A 19,679-nucleotide genomic window follows, 5' to 3' on the forward strand; every position below is an offset into this window, starting at 1 on the left:
TTATTTTTTATTATTATTATTATTTTTATTTTTTTCTCTATATTTTCATTCTATATCTTTTTCTGTTGTTTTGCTAGTTCTTTTCCTAAATCAGTGCAAATGTACTAAGAAATGATGATCTTACATCTATGTGATGATATCAAGAATTACTGATTGCATATGTAGAATGGAATGATTTCTAAATGTTGTGTTAATTTCTTTTTTTTTTTATTAATAAAAAAAGAAAAAAAAGAACTTAGGCCAAAGAAGAGTGGTGTTCAGTAATTTCCTCCAGTCTACACAAATTCATATAATGAATAATAATGGTGTATAAATTATAGTAAGAAGTTAAAACATATCTAAAGGTTTCCTTTATATGACTTTTTGCTAATAGATTTGAAAATAAAGTAGAAAAGAATGATTGTTTAAGGAAATCGATTTTCCAAAACTGCTCAAGAAGTGATAGGATTATATATAATAATTGAAGAAATGGAAAAATATATTCAATAAATACCTTCTAAAACGGTTTAGACCAAACCCAGGTCATTTTAGAGGTTGATTCTGTGGGCATAAGAGTAATTTATAATGCTATGCTATTTAGGTTGTTTCAGAATATATAAAAGGTGAACATATTTCCCAGTTTATTTTACAAAGGTAACAAAACTTAAGAAAATATAGATTAATCTCACAAATACTTGGGAAATTTTAAAATAATAGTCGATTGACCCTTCAAAGCATTAGGAATGTTCTGTAGCAATGTTATTCTAGGAGTACAAGGATTATTAAATATCAGGGAATCTATAATTCATCATCAAGAAATCATATTATAGATTAGAGGAGGAAAAAAATTAAATGGTTATTGCCATAGGCCAGTGGAAGCCTGGGAGAAAAAGCTAAGGAGCAAATTTCTTTGGGAAATTAGGGCATTAAAAAGTGCATGAATATAGAAGGGAATTTAAAGAGCTACCTGTATGTCCAGGGTGGTATACATGCTTAGAAAAGACCTGAGAAGACCATAAGCTTTCATTTCTGAATTCATTATAAGCTGGAAGTGAAAGCTAAGGTGGGGTTGTAATCAGTCTGGCTAAGCATTGAAGGTATGCCCCAACAGAGAGCCAGTCTGCAAGGATGGGAAAATTTTTGTTTTTTCCCTTTTGTCTTTCTTTTTTTCCTTCCCCTTCCCCTCCCCCCCTTTTTTTTACTTAGATCCAGGCATTCAAGGAAATCTTTCTCAAAACACTAGCCAACATAAGTCCACTTCGGGGAATGGTGAAAACAGGGAGAAATTCAACTTGCCTAAGTTGAATTCTTGATATTCTCACAAGCAGTGTGGACAACTAAAGCTATAGGCTAAGCCCCCAATCTTGGGGTTTGTTCACATGAAACTTACCCCACAAAGGATAGGTCAAGCCTACTTAAAATTAGACTTAAGAGTCACCCCCAAGAGAACCTCTTTTGTTGCTCAGATGTGGCCTCTCTCTCCAGCCACCACAACAAGCAAACTCACCACCTTCCCCCTGTCTATGTGGGACATGACTCCCAGGGGTGCAGACTTTCCTGGCAACATGGGACAGAACTCCTAGAATGAGCTGAGACTCAGCATCAGGGGATTGAGAAAAATCCTAGAATGAGCTGAGACTCAGCATCAAGGGATTGAGAAAACCTTCTTGACCAAAAGGGGGAAGAGTGAAATGAGACAATGTGTCAATGGCTGAGAGATTCCAAACAGAGTCGAGAGGTTATCTTGGAGGTTATTCTTACGCATTAAATAGATATCACCTTGTTATTCAAGATGTAATGGAAAGGCTGGAGGGAACTTCCTGAAAATGTAGAGCTGTGTTCCAGTAGCCATGTTTCTTGATGATGATTGAATAATGATACAGCTTTCACAGTGTGACTGTGTGATTGTGAAAACCTTGTGTCTGATGCTCCTTTTTTCTACCTTGTCAACAGATGAGTAGAACATATGGAATAAAAATAAATAATAGGGGGAACAAATGTTAAAATAAATTTAGTTTGAAATGCTAGTGATCAATGAAAGGGAGGGGTAAGGGGTATGGTATGTATACATTTTTTTCTTTTACATTTTCTGAATAGATGCAAATGTCCCAAGAAATGATCATGATGATGAATATGCAACTATGTGATGATTTTGTGAATTAGTGATTATGTATGTAGAACAGAATGATCAAAATAGGAATGTTTGCATTTGCTTTGTGTTTTTTGGTATTTAAAAGAATAAAATAAAAAAAAAGAATATGTGTATGTCAAGAATGTTAGTACATTTAGTTGTTTAAAAAAAAACACTAGCCAACAAATAAAAAATATTAAAAAAAATCTTGAAAAGAGAAAAAACAAAACACTAGCCAACTGCAAGCTAAAGAACAAATACTGCAGAGATCACACTTTATAAATTATGCAACTGAAAAGTAATAGTTTAGAATAGACACTAAACAAACTATTACCTACCCACAGCAAATTACAAGAATGAACCCTGAGGAGGAGGAACAGGATGATGCCAGAGATAGCACATTATAGTGATCAAACTATCCAGTTTTCAACAAAAAATTATGAAACATGCAAAAATGGCCCATTCCCCAAAGAAATTAATAGAAACTGTCCTTAGGAGATACAGACATTGGAGTTGTACTATAAAGAGACTTTTTACGTCAGTTGTCTTAAATATGCTAACATTGCTAAAGGAAAATTATGAACAGCTAAGGGAAACCAGGACAACAATGTATGAAAAGTAGAGGATACCATTAAAGAAACAGAAATTATAAAAAGGAGCCAACAGAAATTCTGGGCTTAAAAGTACAATAACTGAAATGGAAAAGTCACTAGACGTTTTTAATAGCAAATTTTGAGCAGAGCAAGTGGAAGAAATAATCAGTCACTTTAAAGGTAGTTGAATTGAAATCATCCAGTCTGAGATGCAGAAATCAAAAAGAAGGAAGAAAAATGAGTAGGTATAAGAAACTTGTGGGAGATCATCAGGCATACCTACATACAGGTATACCTTGGAGATACTGCAGTTTCAGTTCCAGATCAATGCAATAAAGCATATATTACAATAAAGTTAATGTGAAACAGAGACATGAAGTGAGCACATGCTGTTGTAAAAATGGTACCGATGGACTTGCTTGATGCTGGGTTGCAACAAACCTTCAATTGTAAGAAAATGCAATATCTTCTTAAAAGTATAATAAAGTGGAGTGCAATAAAATGTGGTATGCCTGTACACATAATGAGCATCCCAGAAGGGGAGGAGAGAGTGGAGGGAAGAATAAGTATTTAAAGAAATGATGGTATGAAATTTTCCGATTGCTATAAAAGACACAAATTTACATATCCAAGAAGTGCAATGAACTTCAGGAGATCCACATCTAAACACAGTACAATCAGGCTGTTGAAAGATGAAGAAAAGATAAAGAGAGAATCTTGAAAGCAGGCGACAAGTGATTGATTCATCATGTACAAGGGATCCTCAATTAAAAGTTCAGAAAGCAGATGGATAACATATTTAAGAATTCTGTGTTTTGGCACATTTGATCATAAATGAGGGAGAAATTCAGATATTCCCAAATAAAAGCTGAGGAAATTCATTGCTAGTAACCACCCTATAATAAATACTAAAGGAATCCTTCACTTAGAAGTGAAAAGGACACTAGACAATAACTTAATGCCATATGAAAAAATAAGTGATATATATATCAAAAGCCAGTATGGCTGTGTTTTTAGTTTATACTCTTCTTTTTTTCCCAATATGATTTAAAAGACATATATAAAGCTATTATAAATCTGTGTTAGTGAACACACAATGTATGAGCCTGTAATTTATGACAACAACAATATAAAGATAGGGTGTACTTATATAGGAGATAATATAATATTAATTCAAAATTCAGAGTAGATTGTTATATATTTCATAGATAATTGTAACTTCCAGAGTAATCACCAATAAATAACTAAAAAAAAATGTACTGCCTTCTAAAGTTTAGATTTTATTTTGTAAAAAGAGATATAAAGAAAAATGACAGCATTTATATCAACTTACAATTGTTCTGTTTGTTTGTTTTTTTTGAAGTTACATGAAACACAAATAAAAATAAATAAGTCATGAAAAGCAATCACTTTCCCAGTCTCTGGGGCAAAAATACCTGCCCTGCCAAGAGAGGAAGGGAGCCCACGGTCACACCAGCAGCTGTCATGCCCATTCCCAGGTGTTGCTTGAAGCTGAGTGCAGGCCCAGGCCTCAGGCGGCATCTGAGAAAAAAAGATAGTAAACCAAAGTCATGTGCTTAGTTCTTTTTTATTTTGGGGGTGCGGGGGTAGGGAACGGGATGTATGGACTGGGAACCAAACCCGGGTCTCCTGCATGGAATGTGAGCATTCTGCCACTAAATGTGCTAGGTTCTTGGTGCCATTTCATCTACCTCTATTCCTGGTAGCAATATAGCCTTTGTGATTACACACCGTGATCCCCTCAACCCACCTAGACTCCTTTCCCCTGACACCTCTGGAGAAAACAACTCATGGGCAGGCTGGGAGAGGGACTCAAAAGGGTACACTAAAAAAAATCGATTAATATTTGGATAAATAAAAATGTCCATGAATAAAAAAAATCAATTAAACAAAAGCAGGTAGTAGTAAAGGAAATGAGAAACAAAGGGGATATGATGTATAGAAAAGCACATAGCAAAAGAGCAGAATTAAGTCCTTATCAGTAATTATTTTACTGTAAATGGATTAAACTCCCCAATTAAAATGGAGAGATTGTCAGAACAGGTAAACCTGTTCCAGTGTATCTGTATACAAGAGATTACTTTGTATTCAAAGAGACAAATGGATGGAAAGTGAAAAGATGCAAATAGTAACCAAAATAAAGCTGGTAAGGCTATACTGCCATCAGATAGAATAATCTAAGTGAAAATTCATTACAAGAGAAAAAGTAGGACATGACATATTGATAAAACTTTTAATCCATCAAGAAAATATAGCAATTATGAATATATATTCACCTAACAGCAGAGCCCCAAAATATGTGAAACAAAAATTGATAGAATGGAAGGGAGAAATAGACAGTTCTGTAATAATAGTTGGAGATTTCAATATCTTACTTCAATAATGGACAGAGCAACTAGACAAGATATCAATAAGGAAATATAAGATTTGAGTAACAATATAAACCAACTAGACCTAACAGGCATTTACAGAACACTCCACCAAAAAACAACAAGCTGTACATTTTCTCTAGTTCACATGGAAAATTCTCCAGGATAGACCATTATGTTGGAGATGAAACAAGTATCAAATTTAAAAAGAATGAATTCATACAAAATATATTCTCCAACTACGATGAAATAGAACTAGAAATCCTTAACAGAAGGAAAACAGGGATATTTAAAAATATATGGAAATTAAACAGCATATTCTCAAACATCGAATGGGTGAGAAGTTAGAAATACTTTGAAGTAATAGAAACAAAGACATGACATACCAGAACTTAAGGGAGTCAGTGAACACAATGCGTAAAGGGAAATGTGTACCAATAAATGCCTAAGTTGAAAGAAAGATCGCCAAACAATAACCTAATGTTAACACCTTAAGGAACTAGAAAAGGAAGAATAAACTAAACCCAGACAAGTGTGTGTTAGGATTCTCTAGGGAAACAACTGACAGGAAATGTGGTTGTGTGTGTGTGTGTGTGTGAATGTGAGATTTTTATAAGAATTTTCTCACGTGACTGGGCAAATCCAAATTCTGTAGGGCAGGCCACAAACTGGGAACCTCAATGAAGATTTTCAATGAATTCTCCAGTAGAAGCTGGCTGGCTGAGATGGAGATGGAAATTCTCTCTTCTAACTGCTGAAATCACTTCTTTTAAGGGCTTCAACTAAATGGATGAGACTTCTCTCATTGTTGAATGCAGTCTCCTCAGTTGATTGTAGATGTAATCAGCGTAGATGCAATCAACTTGATGATTATTTAAATCCATGAAATATCCTGACAGTAACAAATCAGGCCAGTGCTTACTTGATCATCAAGTGGATACTATAACTTGACAAATTTGACACATGAACTTAGTCACATATGTTTTGAAAATAGTCTCTCCCATACTTGCTTTTCTTTTCATTTTCTTAACAATGTCATTCACTGAGACCAATTTTAAATTTTAATGAAATCCAATTTATCAGTTTTTTTTCTTAAATGTATTATACTTTTGGTGTTGCATCTAAAAAATCATAGTCAAATTCAAAGTCACTTTGACTTTTTTCCTTTTTTATCTTCTAGAAATTGTATGGTTTTGCATTTAAATTTAGATCTATAATTCGCTTTGACTTAATTTTTGTGAAAGGTTGAAGGTATGTGTCATGTTGATGTCCAGTTGTTTCACATCATGTATTGAAAAGACTCCTTTCTTCATTGAATTGCCTCTGTCCTTTTGTCAAAGATCAGTTGACTGTATTTGTGTGGGTCTAATTTGGGGCACTCTATTCTGTTTGAATAGAGACATGTTTTATTTTTCTATTCTTTCCCATTGTCTGGATTACTGTTGCTTTCTATACTATCTTTTAAACCTGAGTACAAAATGCTCAGACAAATCTCTGCAGATTCTTCTTTGTATCTAGCTTGACTATACCATTCCTAATTTAGTTCCTGATTTCCATTCCTTGAGGGGTGCTCAGAGATATGCAGGGAATTCCTTTCACTAAACAGACATGTTTTATTTTTGCCTGTTGCTGAGAGCTGCAGAGAGGGCATGGTGAGCACAAAATACACAGCAGCCCCTATTTACCCTAGCAGTATTTTCACCAGACATTCAGTGCCATGCTTGCTTGCTGTCCTCAATGGGTTAAGCTCTTTATCTTCCAGGATTTACTCAGATCTTGTCCTTTGACTTCCCCATAAGTAGCCAGTATAAACTCATGGGGAAACTGAAATAAATATATGACTCAAAGACTGATATGATTATCAACTTCTAGGAGACCTCATCTAATAAGTGGCAATTTTTTTTCTCTTATGTATCTGCTGTATCTGTGTAGGTATTTACTATTGTCTACTTTTACAGAAGGGTTTGCCTGCAAGTAGTTTATTTTGGAGGTGATCCTAAGAAATATTTGTAGGGGATTGAGCAAGTGATGGAGAAAAGAATAGGTGGCCAATAAAGGGTATGTATCAAGCACTTTATCTCTGTGTAAGTGGAGTTCAGTTCTCCTAGAGAACTCTGGAAGTTAGAGCTAGCCCCTCTGAGGGTGCAAATTTCTAAGTCACTTTTTGAGGGCTGAGGGGTTCGTTAGTGTTTTTTTATTATTATTAATTAAAAAAAATTAACAACAAACAAAACATTAAGATATCATTGGTTCGTTAGTTTTTAAAATTTATTTCCTTTTCATTGGTCTGTTACTTGATTGTTATATTTTGAAAAGTACCTGCCAACCACCCCCCACCCTGCCCCCCCACCCCGCCAAACACTAGGCCCTGAGACAGTAACTGAATCCCTTTTCCTCCCACCCCCTCGGTCCAGCCCTTCCCCACTCCATAAAGACAGTGCAGGCTGCAGGGGCTGCCTACAGTTCCTGCCCGCTGCCCAGGGGCTCCTCCCCCACGAGGCTGCCAGGCCTGGGTCGCTGCTTCAGCGGTTCTCAGAGATAAAACATCATTCCATAGATGACTCTCAGATCTTGAAATCTAGTGGAGTATTCCATGCTAGATTTCAGAATTGTTCGGGATTCAACAATTCTGTTTGAACCCCTGTTTTCCTTCCAATTTTCCCCTGTGGGAGTGGGAATGCCTGTCCCTCCATTGTATGTTGAAACAGATTGTTGTACTCCTGGGTTTCCCAGTTCCACAGATGCAGGGAGTTGTGCCCCAGGACAGATAACATTCATTATCGATTTTTGTTTTTATGTTTTACTCATCTGTCCATAAGGTAGATAAAAGGAGCATCAGACACAAGGTTTTCACAATCACACAGTCACTTTGTGAAACTTTCACAAGTCACATTGTGAAAGCTGTATATTATACAATCATCTTCAAGAAACATGGCTACTGGTACACAGCTCTACATTTTCAGGCACTTCCCTCCAGCCTCTCCATTATACCTTAACTAAAAAGGTGATATCTATATGATACATAAGAATAGCCTCCAGGATAACCTCATAACTGATTTTGATGAAACTTTATACTAAGTATAAATTTCTGAAATGACTTAAGGCTTCTGGGATATTGTGATAGAATGTATGTACTTTGAATATAGAAAGAACATGTCTCTTGGGAGTCCCAAGGGTCATGTATCATTGTTTGAAGTTGTATGTGCTCCACAAAAAAATGATCATAGATCTAAATCATTCCTGTGGGTGTGAACCCATCATAAATAGGACCTTCTGATGAGGTTACTTCAGTTAAGGTTTAGTCCACCTCAGTCAGGATGGGTCTTAATCCTTTTACTGGAGTCCTTTGCAAGAGAATGAAATTCAAGCAAAGAAAGAAAACCACAGGGACCAAGACACTGAAATGGAACCTGGAAGAGAAGGAAGAGACCAGGAGACACTGCCATGTGCCTTGCCACGTGATAGAGGAACCAAGGATCACTGGCAGCCAGCCCCAGAATGCCACAGTTTTTGGGCAGAAAGTATCACCTTATAAGGTCTTGATTTGAACTTTCAAAACTGTGAGCTAATAAATTCCCATTGGTTAAGCCAAACCAGTACATTGATATTTGCTTGAGCTGCCCAGCAAATTAAAACAGAGAAACAGACTGATGCTAGAACTGTCAATTTAGTTTAATTCCCTCTCTAAAAAGGTCTGTCTATAAAAAAGTGGGGAATAAGTTTCCCACCTGTGTGTTTTATATGTCTGTATATATGTATAGACATATATATTGTCTTAATTTATCAGGATGCCATGACAAGTACCACACAAGGTGTTGGCTTACACAACAGTTATTTATTCGGTCATGGATTTCAGAGGCTATGAGACTTGCTCCCTCTCAGGATCAATGGCATTCTGGTTGGGTGGCAATCTTTAGATTCCTTAGCTTTTCCATCACATGATGTTATCCTCTTCTTTCTTTTCTGGGTTCCAGAGACTTCTGAATTCTGGCTCCTCCCCATGGTTTTCTCCTTTCATGTTTGATTTTCTTCTGCTTGTAAAAGACTCCATTATCTGGATTAGGGCCACACACTAGCCAAAAGAGCATCTTTGAGAGATCACATTTGCGGTGAGTTCACACCCATAGAGATGCAGATCAAGACCAAGAACATGTGTGAATTGGGTACATAATTCAATCCACCACATATGCTTATTAATTTTTGAGAAAGGTAGCATTTCAAATGCCCCTGGCTAAATTAAAAAATACTCTTAAATCCTACGATTTTGTGAGTCTAGTGAAACAAGCATATTTTCCATGTATATTATACTTCAATGGAAAATTTTTATAAAATGTATATAATATCAGCTAATTTTTATTCAAAATTATACATCTGTGTTTGTTTGTGTACAAATACATGTATGTGTATGTGAATTTGGAAAGACATACACCAAAATGTTAGCAGTTATTTTTTCTGGGTGCTGGAAATACAAGTGATATTTATCTTCCTTGTAGCTTTCTGTATTATCTTTTTTTAGTTTTTTACAGTGAGCATGTCTTTTTATTCAGCCATAAAATGAAATTGTTTTTCTATATATGTTTTGTTGCCAACAGCTGCACTTTAATGATTTGAATTAAACTAGTAGAAACAGTGTTTTAAAATTTGCGAAAACTTTTGGACATTTCTCAGCCTCGTTAATGCTGAAAAAAACAGGTACAGTTAGGAATACATTTTTCTTATCCTAAGGTAAACTTTCTTTTTTAGTAAATGATTATTAAGTTGGGAACTAGCAAGCATTCGTTATTATCCATCTTGCACATGGTATTATGGCAGGTGGTTTGAGTTTTTTTGTGTCTTAGGTTCATTAAACTTATTCGAATGCAGAAATGTAGCAATGGTCTGAATCTAAAATTAGATGTTATTTTCTTCAAATAAAAAATAACTTTAAATCTTCCCAATCTCTTTCATTGATAGTTTATAGCAATTATTTTATCAGTGGCCATCTAATAATATATTCATATATGCTAAACTTCTAAGACTTTCAGTTAAAGGAAAGAAATATAAATTTAGGAAATTCAATATTCAGAGATAATTTCTTTCTAAGGTCTCTTACTTCATGACCATGGAAACTGTACCATTTTCAGTTCAGCAAAATATACTAGGTATTTAATAGTGCATGACTTTGTTTAGATGCTATTAGGATAAGTTCATAAAGTAGCTATATTATTATAATATGTGAGTTAGCATTCTTACCCATTGAAAATATCTTTAGATATCAAAGTTCTTTAACTCCTTCATTTTACATTAGAAAAATAATAGTTCTAAGAATGAAGTAGCTGCATTTATTAGATCCAGATTCTGCTTTGATTTTCAGAGAAAATAAGTCTTCATTAAGTCACTTTCCTGTAGCTGAAAGTTTAGTTCAACATGTAGGAGAATATACTGTTATGTGGTCACTGATAAAATTGCTATAAAAGCATTATAAACAGCAGGTAAAAGGGATTCGGGGTACTGTGTACATCTGAAGATAAATAACATTGTCAATTTTAGTTTGGGAACCACAATTTTATTTATTCATATGAGTAACTTTAATTTAAAATCAGTATTTCTCAAGCCACACATTTATGTGACTTGATTTTTAAGAGAAGATGTTACATATTAACTGTAAGTAAAGGAACAAAAACCCTTGTTTTAAGATCTTATCCTGGTATATATTACCAAGATAGCCCTATAATAAGGGGCCACTGACATTATGCTGTATCAGAGGAAGCAGAAGGATGATGAGGATCATTTGGAGGTATCACTAAGGCACTAAGGTATTTGTGTTAGTGTGATGACTAAAGATCTCTTAAGGTGTTTTAATGATTTATTCCTTTATCCCCTTTATCCTCTTTCATACATTGTTGTAAAACCATAATATGTTGTTCCTAATGAGTAGATATTATGTTAGGTTTTGCTATGACTGGTTGTATATAAGCTAAAATGTTGAAATTTGATTTAAAAGAATTTTTACCTATCTATCTATTTAGGTTTAATGTCTACTTCCTGGGATTTGTATGATTCTTATAATGCTATGGAGCTTTCCTCTTCACCAGTAAAACCATCTGCAGCTGAATCAAGTAATAAAGCAATTATACCCTCTAAAGAACGAGATCAAAGATTGCCAGGGAGCACTATAGAAAAAAGTAAGATTTCATTTATTTTAGATTTTTTGAATGGTTATTTTCACCTTGTGCTGATTTGAAGTGATGTATGTACCCTAGAAAAGCCATGTTTTAATCCTAATCCCATTTTGTAAAGGCAGCTGTTTCTTCTAATCCCTATTTAATATTGTATGTTTGAAACTGTAATTAGATCATCTCCCTGGAGATGTGATTTAATCAAGAGTGGTTGTTAAACTGGGTTAGGTAGAGGCGTGTCTCCATCCATGTGAGTGGATCTTAATTAGTTTTTGAAGTCCTATAAAAGAGGAAACATTTTGGAGAATAAAAGATTCAGAGAGAGCCGAGAAGAATGACATGAGAAGCAAAGTCTACCAGCCAGCAACCTTTGGAGATGAAGAAGGAAAGTGTTTCTCGGGGAGCTTCATGAAACAGGAAGCCAGGAGAAGAAGGTAGCAGATGATGCCGTGTTCGCCATGTGCCCTTCCAGATGAGAGAGAAACTCTGACCATGTTCATCATGTGCCTTTCCAGATAAGAGAGAAACTCTGACTGTGTTCACCATGTGCCTTCTCACTTGAAAGAGAAACACTGAACTTCATTGGCCTTCATCCAAGGTACCTTTCCTGGATGCCTTTGATTGGACATTTCTATAGACTTTGTAATTGGGACATTTTCTCAGCCTTAGAACTGTACACTAGCAACTTATTAAATTCCCCTTTTTAAAAGCCATTCTATTTCTGGTATATTGCATTCTAGCAGCTAGCAAACTAGAATATACATGATGTTTGTATTAAATTCTTTTTCATCAGTGACATTTTCTTTCACATGGAACGTTAAAAATACAACTTCACTCAGAAATAGTATTCTTACTCTTTCACATTGTCTTGCACTCAAACTGAAAAATTGATTTTTTTCTCAAATATGCTTCTCAAAACTTTCAAAGGTTATCTTTGTCTAGTGTTTTTTTTAATGTGCTTTTACGTTCTCTTTTATACATGTGAGTTCATCATTTGCTCTCTTTTTCTTTCTGTCAATCAGATAACTCATAAGATAAGGAATCAATACTTGCTCTGTGACCACTTAGAATGGAGATACACTACTACAGTGGTTCTTATTTGCAAACAGTTTTACCTACCCAGGAGATATTTGCCAATGCACAAAGACATCTTTAGTTTTCATGAAGAGGGGAGGCATCTAGTGGGTAGATGCTAGGGATGTTGCTAAAAATCCTTCAATGCATTAAATAGTCCCCAAAGCACATAATTATCCAGTTCAAAATGACAAACTGCCGTAGTTGAAAAAACCTGTATCACAACTTTTAATATTCCAAGTTTTGATTAAAGTATTACGTCTAAAACTCAAAACTATAACTTTCCAAATATGCTTGGCAATATGGAAGAATTTTTCTAATAATTCCAGCTTTAAGAAGTTTGTGAAATTCCAGTTCTGAATACTTTGTGGTTCTATTGAGTTCATCCTTTTTGGGGTTCATTGTGCATCTTGAATGTGCATACTCATGTCTTTAGTTTAACTTTGGAAAATTTTCTGCCATTATTTCTTTGACTATTCCTTCTACCCCTTTCTCTATTTCTTCTCCTGGGACTCCCATAATGCATATCTTGGGTGCTCTTGATGGGGTTCCACGTGTCTCTTAGGCTCTGTTGATTCTTTTTTCTTTCTGCTCCTCAGCCTGAATTATTTCAAGTGTCTTAGCTTCAAGATTACAGATTCTTTTCTCTGCCAGCACCAACTGCTTTTGAAACCCTCTAGTATTTTTCATTTCAGTTACTGTATTCTTCAATACAGTATTTCTGTGTGTCCTCGTATTGTTCACTCATTGTTTTCTTCATATTCTTTTTTCTGTGTTTTTCTTGATCTCCTTGAGCATATACAGATCATTTTTGAAAGTCTTTGTCTGGTATATCCAAAGTCTGTTCCTCTTTGTTGATGGTCTGTGAAATTTTATCTTGTACCTTTGGGTCAGCCATTATTTCCTATTTTTTTGTTTGTCTTGTAGACTTTTTTTGGCACACTATACATTTTAATGTTTGTTTTAGTTTCCTATGCTGCTCAAAGCAGATACCGTGAAATGAGTTGGCTTGAACAATGGGAATTTATCAGTTTACAGTCTGTGAAAGTGTTCAAATCAAGGCATCATCAAGACAGTGCTTTCATCATGAAGACCAGGCGCTGGCAATCCTTGACTCTTCTGCGACATGGCAAAGCACAGCTCCATCTCTGCTGGTCTCTCCCTTCTCTTCCAGGTTTGGTTGTTTTCTGCTTCTTGCTTCTGTTAGCAATTTTTTTTTTTTTAACTTTAAAGATCAGAATTATTTGGAGAAAACAAAAATCCACAGCCCAAGGGGATTTTACATCTCAATGCATCTCCCAGGTATTAAGTCTACAGATTATAAATTGTTTTCATAGAAGATACTTTTGTACAAATTTTACATGTATTCAGGAACTTGACTTAAATCAACCACTGCTTCTGTTTTAACAGGGAAGAGGAAGGTAGGGAAGTGGGAAAGAACAGTTTTGGATACAACTATTTGGAAGAAGAGTAGACATGAAGAGAACAAACCTACTGTATAGGAGGAAACTAGTAAAAAAAATTAAGTAAAAATAAACCAATCAATGTTGGAAGGAATGTCCCCAATTTAACTATCCCTATTTGTCCACCCTTATTTACCACCTGAGACCATTAACTCTGGAGTTTTCTTATGTATAAAAGGGGTCAAAGAAACAGGAGCAGAAATGGATAGAGGGAAGGAGAATCAAGACTTCAAGGAACCAATTTGCTTGAGAAAAACAGTGAATATTTTCTCTTTATCATTGACAACTGAAACAGACTGACTTTATTTTAACATAAATTCTTTGGAGCTAATTCCCTAACATGCCAATTTACAGACACACCTGAACATGTGAGCTACAAGAATATTCTTCATTCATTCATTTAGTAATTATTGAGGACCTGCTATCTCATAGTGTGCCAAGTAATATGAATACAGTGATAAGAAAAAAGACATAGAAACTTTGCCCTCATGAAGTTATCATTCTAGCATACCAATTAAATAATAATTTGAAATAAACTCATTATGGAAGTTATACTTTGTAAAATCAGCTTATACTCTTTTTCTCATCCTTGGTCTTTCAGCTTAAAAAATGCTTATTTAAAATATCAATGAAATTAATTAACCTGGAGATCATGTATAGTTTAATGAGATTTAGGTTTTTGCATGCATTTATAAGAAATAATACAGAGATCCTGTGTACCATTTCTCTGAGACTGTTAATGTTGAACATCTTTTTATGTGCCCATTTTCCCTCTGCCTATCTTCTTCAGTGAAATATTTCATGTCTCGTGCATTTTCTAAAAATTGCATTTTCTTTTTACTGTTGAGGTTTGAGAATTCTTTATATGTCTAGATAATAGTCCTGTTAGATATGTGGTTTGAAAATATTTTTCCTAGTCTATAGCTTTTCATTTCATCCTGTTATTAGGGTCACAGAGCAAAATTTTTAATTTTTATGAAATCTAATTTGTCAAGTTTTTCTTTTAGACTCATGTTTTTGGTGTCAATTGTGAGAACTCCTTCTCTAGCCCTGAATCTTAAAGATTTTCTCTTGTCTTTTTCTAAAAGTTTATGGTTTTATGTTCAATTTTTTAATTCTGTGATTCATTTTGAATTAATTTTTATATAAGGTGTGAGACTTACACCATGAACAAGTGGGGTTTATTCCAGGGATGAAAGGTTGCTTCAGTGTTCAAAAACCAATCAATATAACCATCTGAGTAATCTGCCTAGATGACAAAGATTCTATGTCTTATCAGACCAATATACTTATTGGTATGCATATTGACCATCTCCTTTATTTAGTCAGTGCCTCCTCACTTAAAAACAATTGTCTTTTTAAAATCATATTAACTCCACTATTTACTTTGAAACTTTTATGTCAATTTGATTAAATAAAGAACAAAAAAAAATGTCAATATAATTCACCATCTTAACAGGCTAAAGAAGAAAAATAGTATGATCACATCATTTAATACAGCAAAAGCATTTGACAAAATTCAGTATTCTTTTTTGGCATGGATTGATATGATCATGTGATTTTTTTTCTTCCTTAGCCTCTGTAATAATAATATATATTATATTGCCGACTTAATTGATATATATGTGTGTATATACACACACATACACACACACTATATATATATATAGCTGACTTCTATTTCTTAATATATTTCTTATGGACTTTTTGTCTATATTCCTGAAGGATTATTAGTCTCTAGTTTTCTTTTTATATACTGTCTCTCTCTGGTTGGGGTCTAGTAGCTTCAAAAAATGTATTGGAAATGTTCCCTTTTCTTCTGTTTTCTGGAAGAGTTTATATGGAATTGGTGTTAATTCTTCCATAAACATTTGGTAGAATTCTCTGGTGAAACTTCCTGGGACTGGAGATTTCTTTTCTAGGTGTTTTTAAATTACAAATTCAATTTCTGTAATATTTAAATTATCTGTATTATATTGGATGAGTTATAGTAGCTTAGGTTTTTTCTTATTTTTAATTTTTTTTTAGTTTAAGTTTTTAAAGGAATTTATTCATTTCATCTAAGTTGTTGAATTTATGCATGTACAGTTATATGTTGTATTTCCTTATTATCATTTTGATGTCTGTAGGGGCTGTAGTGATATCTCCTGTTTCATTCCTGATATTTGTAATCTGCAACTTCTCTCTTTTTTTCTTTTTCAGTCTTGCTAGAGATTTGTTATTTTCATTAATCTTCTCAAAGAACCAGCTCTTTGTTTCATGGACTTTCTCTGTTATTTTCCCCTCATCTATTTCTACTTTCTTATTTCCTTCTTTCTGATTAATTTGGGCTCATTTTGTTCATCATTTTTAAGTTTTTGAAGCAGGTTAAATTATTTACTTGTACTTTTTAGTGTATAAAAAAACGTATACATGTTAAAAATATTTTTATTGGGACATTTTGGTCTTTGTCCGCGGAAGAAGCCTAAGAAGATAGAGAGGCTACAAGACTTGAGGAACAAGTTGCATCCATCTCCAGTAAAGAACAGGCTGGGGAGAAAGGCAATGAAAATAAGAAAATTGGAAAAATATTTCCTCTGACCTCAGAACTTGTTTTTTTAAGACAGCCCTTTTTTGAACTCACCCAGTAAGCATTTGAAATGCGATTTAGACTTATATCATCATGAAAGAAGCTGCTTGGGGAAGAATCAACAGTTTGTTAATTCCTTCTGCCACAGCTTACCCCTTGTAATAGTAATCCCCATAAAGTGCAGATCAGTGTGAAAATGTCCTGTGTTTAAAAATTTGAACCCCACTGATAACAGAGCATTCATACTGGAGAGACACCATATGAATTTACTGAATTTGGGGAAACTTCTTTCATTTACATGTCATATTTCATTAAATGTAGAAGTCATGCTGGAGAGAAATCCTGTGCTTCTAAGGAATATTGAAATGCCTTTAGCTAGATGACAAATCTCATTGAGCAGAAGAAAATTCATACTGGAGAGAAATCCATGAATGTAACAAAACTTCATTGAACGTTAGAAAATTTATACAGGAAAGAAACCTTTGAATATACTGAATATGATAAAGTTTTCTCTGGAATCTCATTTCTTACTCTACGTTTGAAAGGCAACACGATGAAAGCCATATAAATGTAAGAAATGTGGAAAAATGTTAAGTCAAAAGTAAAGCCTCATTCATCAAAAAATTCATACTGGAGAGAAACCTTGTGAATGTGGGTAAGCTTCCATTCAGATGTCAAACCACAGTCAGCAGAGAATTTATAGTGGGGGAAACCCCTTTGCCTGTAAGGTATGTGGGAAAGTCTTCAGCCACAAATCAAACCTCACTGAGCATGAACATTTTCACACTAGAGAGAAACCTTTTGAATGTAATGAATGTGGAAAAGCCTTCAGCCAAAAGCAGTATGTTATTAAACATCAAAACACTCATACTGGAGAGAAGCTTTTTGAATGCAACGAGTGTGGAAAATCATTCAGCCAGAAGGAAAACCTTCTTACCCATCAGAAGATTCACACAGGTGAGAAACCATTTGAGTGTAAGGATTGTGGAAAAGCTTTCATACAGAAGTCAAACCTCATTAGACACCAGAGAACTCACACGGGAGAGAAGCCCTTTGTATGTAAGGAGTGTGGGAAAACCTTCAGTGGCAAATCAAACCTTACTGAGCATGAGAAAATTCATATTGGAGAGAAACCCTTTAAATGTAGTGAATGTGGCACAGCTTTTGGCCAGAAGAAGTACCTCATAAAACATCAAAACATCCACACTGGAGAGAAACCTTATGAATGTAATGAATGTGGAAAAGCCTTCTCTCAACGAACATCACTTATCGTACATGTGAGAATTCATTCGGGTGATAAACCTTATGAATGCAATGTATGTGGAAAAGCCTTCTCTCAAAGCTCATCCCTTACTGTGCATGTGAGAAGCCATACAGGTGAGAAGCCCTATGGTTGTAATGAATGTGGGAAAGCCTTCTCTCAGTTTTCAACTCTTGCTCTACATTTGAGAATACACACAGGTAAGAAGCCTTATCAATGCAGTGAATGTGGGAAAGCTTTCAGCCAGAAGTCACACCACATTAGACACCAGAAAATTCATACTCATTAAAAACCATAATAATACCTTGAAGATGTGAAGTTTTTTTTATCAGGAATTTAAATTTCATAGGACATTAGAAATAATTGTTCTAAAGCAGCAGCATGGATGAGGGAAACAAAAACTAAAAACTTAAGGGATACCAGAAATTAAATGTTGACAGGACAGACATTCATATGATATAAAGCCTGTGGCCAACAAAAAACCTACCGCAAAGGTAATGCTGAAACTTAAGAAGCATTCCCACTAAAATTGGGGAGAAGAACCAGATACCTGCTGTCATCATTGCTATCATAGATCTAGAAATGCTGACCAAGTTATAGGTGTTGGAAAGCAAGAGACAGTACTAGATACCATACATACAAATAGTATAAAACTCCTGTGGTATTGATGTAGCAGAAGCTAGCCCAGGAACAGACTTACACACTTATTAGAATTTGGAATATGATAGAAATGGCATCAAGAAGTGATGAAATAATGGGACTATTTAAAAATAATTTGGAGGTATTTGTTGTGTAAGGAGGGGATAAACCATATACAAAATGAAATGCAAAGGGATAAAACAGTAATATGAAAAAGCTATATTCTTAAGTCATCTTGAGAACAGGAGAGCATTTCTTAAATTTTAAAAATACCTAGCAATTCTCTTAAGTGCATATACTAAGAAATATGTACCAAGAGGATACTTGCTGTGGCATGATTTGTCATAGTCAAAAATTGATGACAACGTAAATGCCCATCAGGAACAAAATGGAAAATTCTTAATGGAAAATTCTTAATGGTGGAATACTATGTAAAATGCAACATGCATTAACAGAAAGATCTCAAAAATCATGTTGAGAGGGAAGAATCAAGTTGTACAATGATGCATATATAGTACAATGAAATCTTTGTAAATTTGAATAAAGATTTCTCTCATATAATTCAGTAGTATATATTGGCAATGGATGCCTATTATATGTAAATATTTCTGAAAAGAATTGCAAGGAAACACACCAAACTCTTGATAGTGATTGGCTGTGAAGAGTGGAGGAAAGGAATGAATGTGGGAGGTAGGGTGGGGATTGGTAAAAGGGGGTTGCAGCTTTATATATAAATAACCATTTCTGTTAAAAAAAAGACTGCAAGTAAATATAACAAGATATTGATTAGTTCTGGATCGTGGTATATGGAAATCTTGTCTTATTTTTTTGTACTTTTATTTTTTAAATTTCTCAGTAATAGGGATAAGGATGGGAAAACTCTACCTTTAGAAACTATCAAAATGGGTTCATTCCAATCAAATACTAAACTTTTTATAGAAAATATTTCTAAAATTTTATCAGTGGTGAGTGGATGGATTTGTTCTCTGTGTAATTTGAAATTATCTATTTTATTAAAATTAAAATGACACACTAAAAAAAAAATTTTTATTGAGAAATAACCACACACATACAGTCCAATCACATTATACAATCAGTGACTCACAATATCATCACATAGTTGTATATTCTTCACCATGATCATTTTTAGAACATTTGCGTCACTTCAGAAAAAGAAATAAAAAGGAAAAAGAAAAAACTCATAAATCCCATACCCCTTAGCCCTCCCTCTCACTGACCCACAGTATTTCAATCTACCCAATTTTTACCCTTTATCTCCCACTATTATTTATTTACTTTTTTATCCTTATTTTGTTTTTTTCACTCATCTGTCCATACCCTGGATGAAAGAAGCATCAGACATAAGGTTTTCACAATTACACAGTCACATTGTAAAAGCAATATCATTATACAATCTTCTTC

At 34.4% G+C, this 19,679-nt stretch overlaps 2 protein-coding genes across 5 annotated transcripts in view; both read left to right on the top strand.

The window, feature by feature from the left end:
• Positions 1-19,679, top strand: part of DNAI4 (dynein axonemal intermediate chain 4) — a 131,706-nt gene that overhangs the window by 66,876 nt on the left and 45,151 nt on the right. For all 4 annotated transcript variants that reach the window (XM_077120662.1, XM_077120659.1, XM_077120661.1 and 1 more), the window contains one exon: positions 11,102-11,257. In XM_077120662.1, coding sequence (XP_076976777.1) covers positions 11,102-11,257 — 156 coding nt within the window. The remainder of the gene's footprint in view (positions 1-11,101; positions 11,258-19,679) is intronic.
• On the top strand, positions 16,304-18,215 carry LOC143650182 (uncharacterized). The gene has a single exon (XM_077120658.1). It carries the CDS (start codon positions 17,029-17,031, stop codon positions 17,905-17,907), a length of 879 nt encoding a protein of 292 aa, XP_076976773.1. The 5' UTR covers positions 16,304-17,028; the 3' UTR covers positions 17,908-18,215.

This window comes from Tamandua tetradactyla, chromosome 11 (genome assembly GCF_023851605.1).
Source record: "Tamandua tetradactyla isolate mTamTet1 chromosome 11, mTamTet1.pri, whole genome shotgun sequence".
In the NCBI taxonomy this organism is placed as follows: Eukaryota; Metazoa; Chordata; class Mammalia; order Pilosa; family Myrmecophagidae; genus Tamandua; species Tamandua tetradactyla.

Bases quoted from the DNA above. Each gene is read 5' to 3' on its own strand.
- LOC143650182 (XM_077120658.1), top strand. From the start codon at position 17,029: ATGTCAAACCACAGTCAGCAGAGAATTTATAGTGGGGGAAACCCCTTT.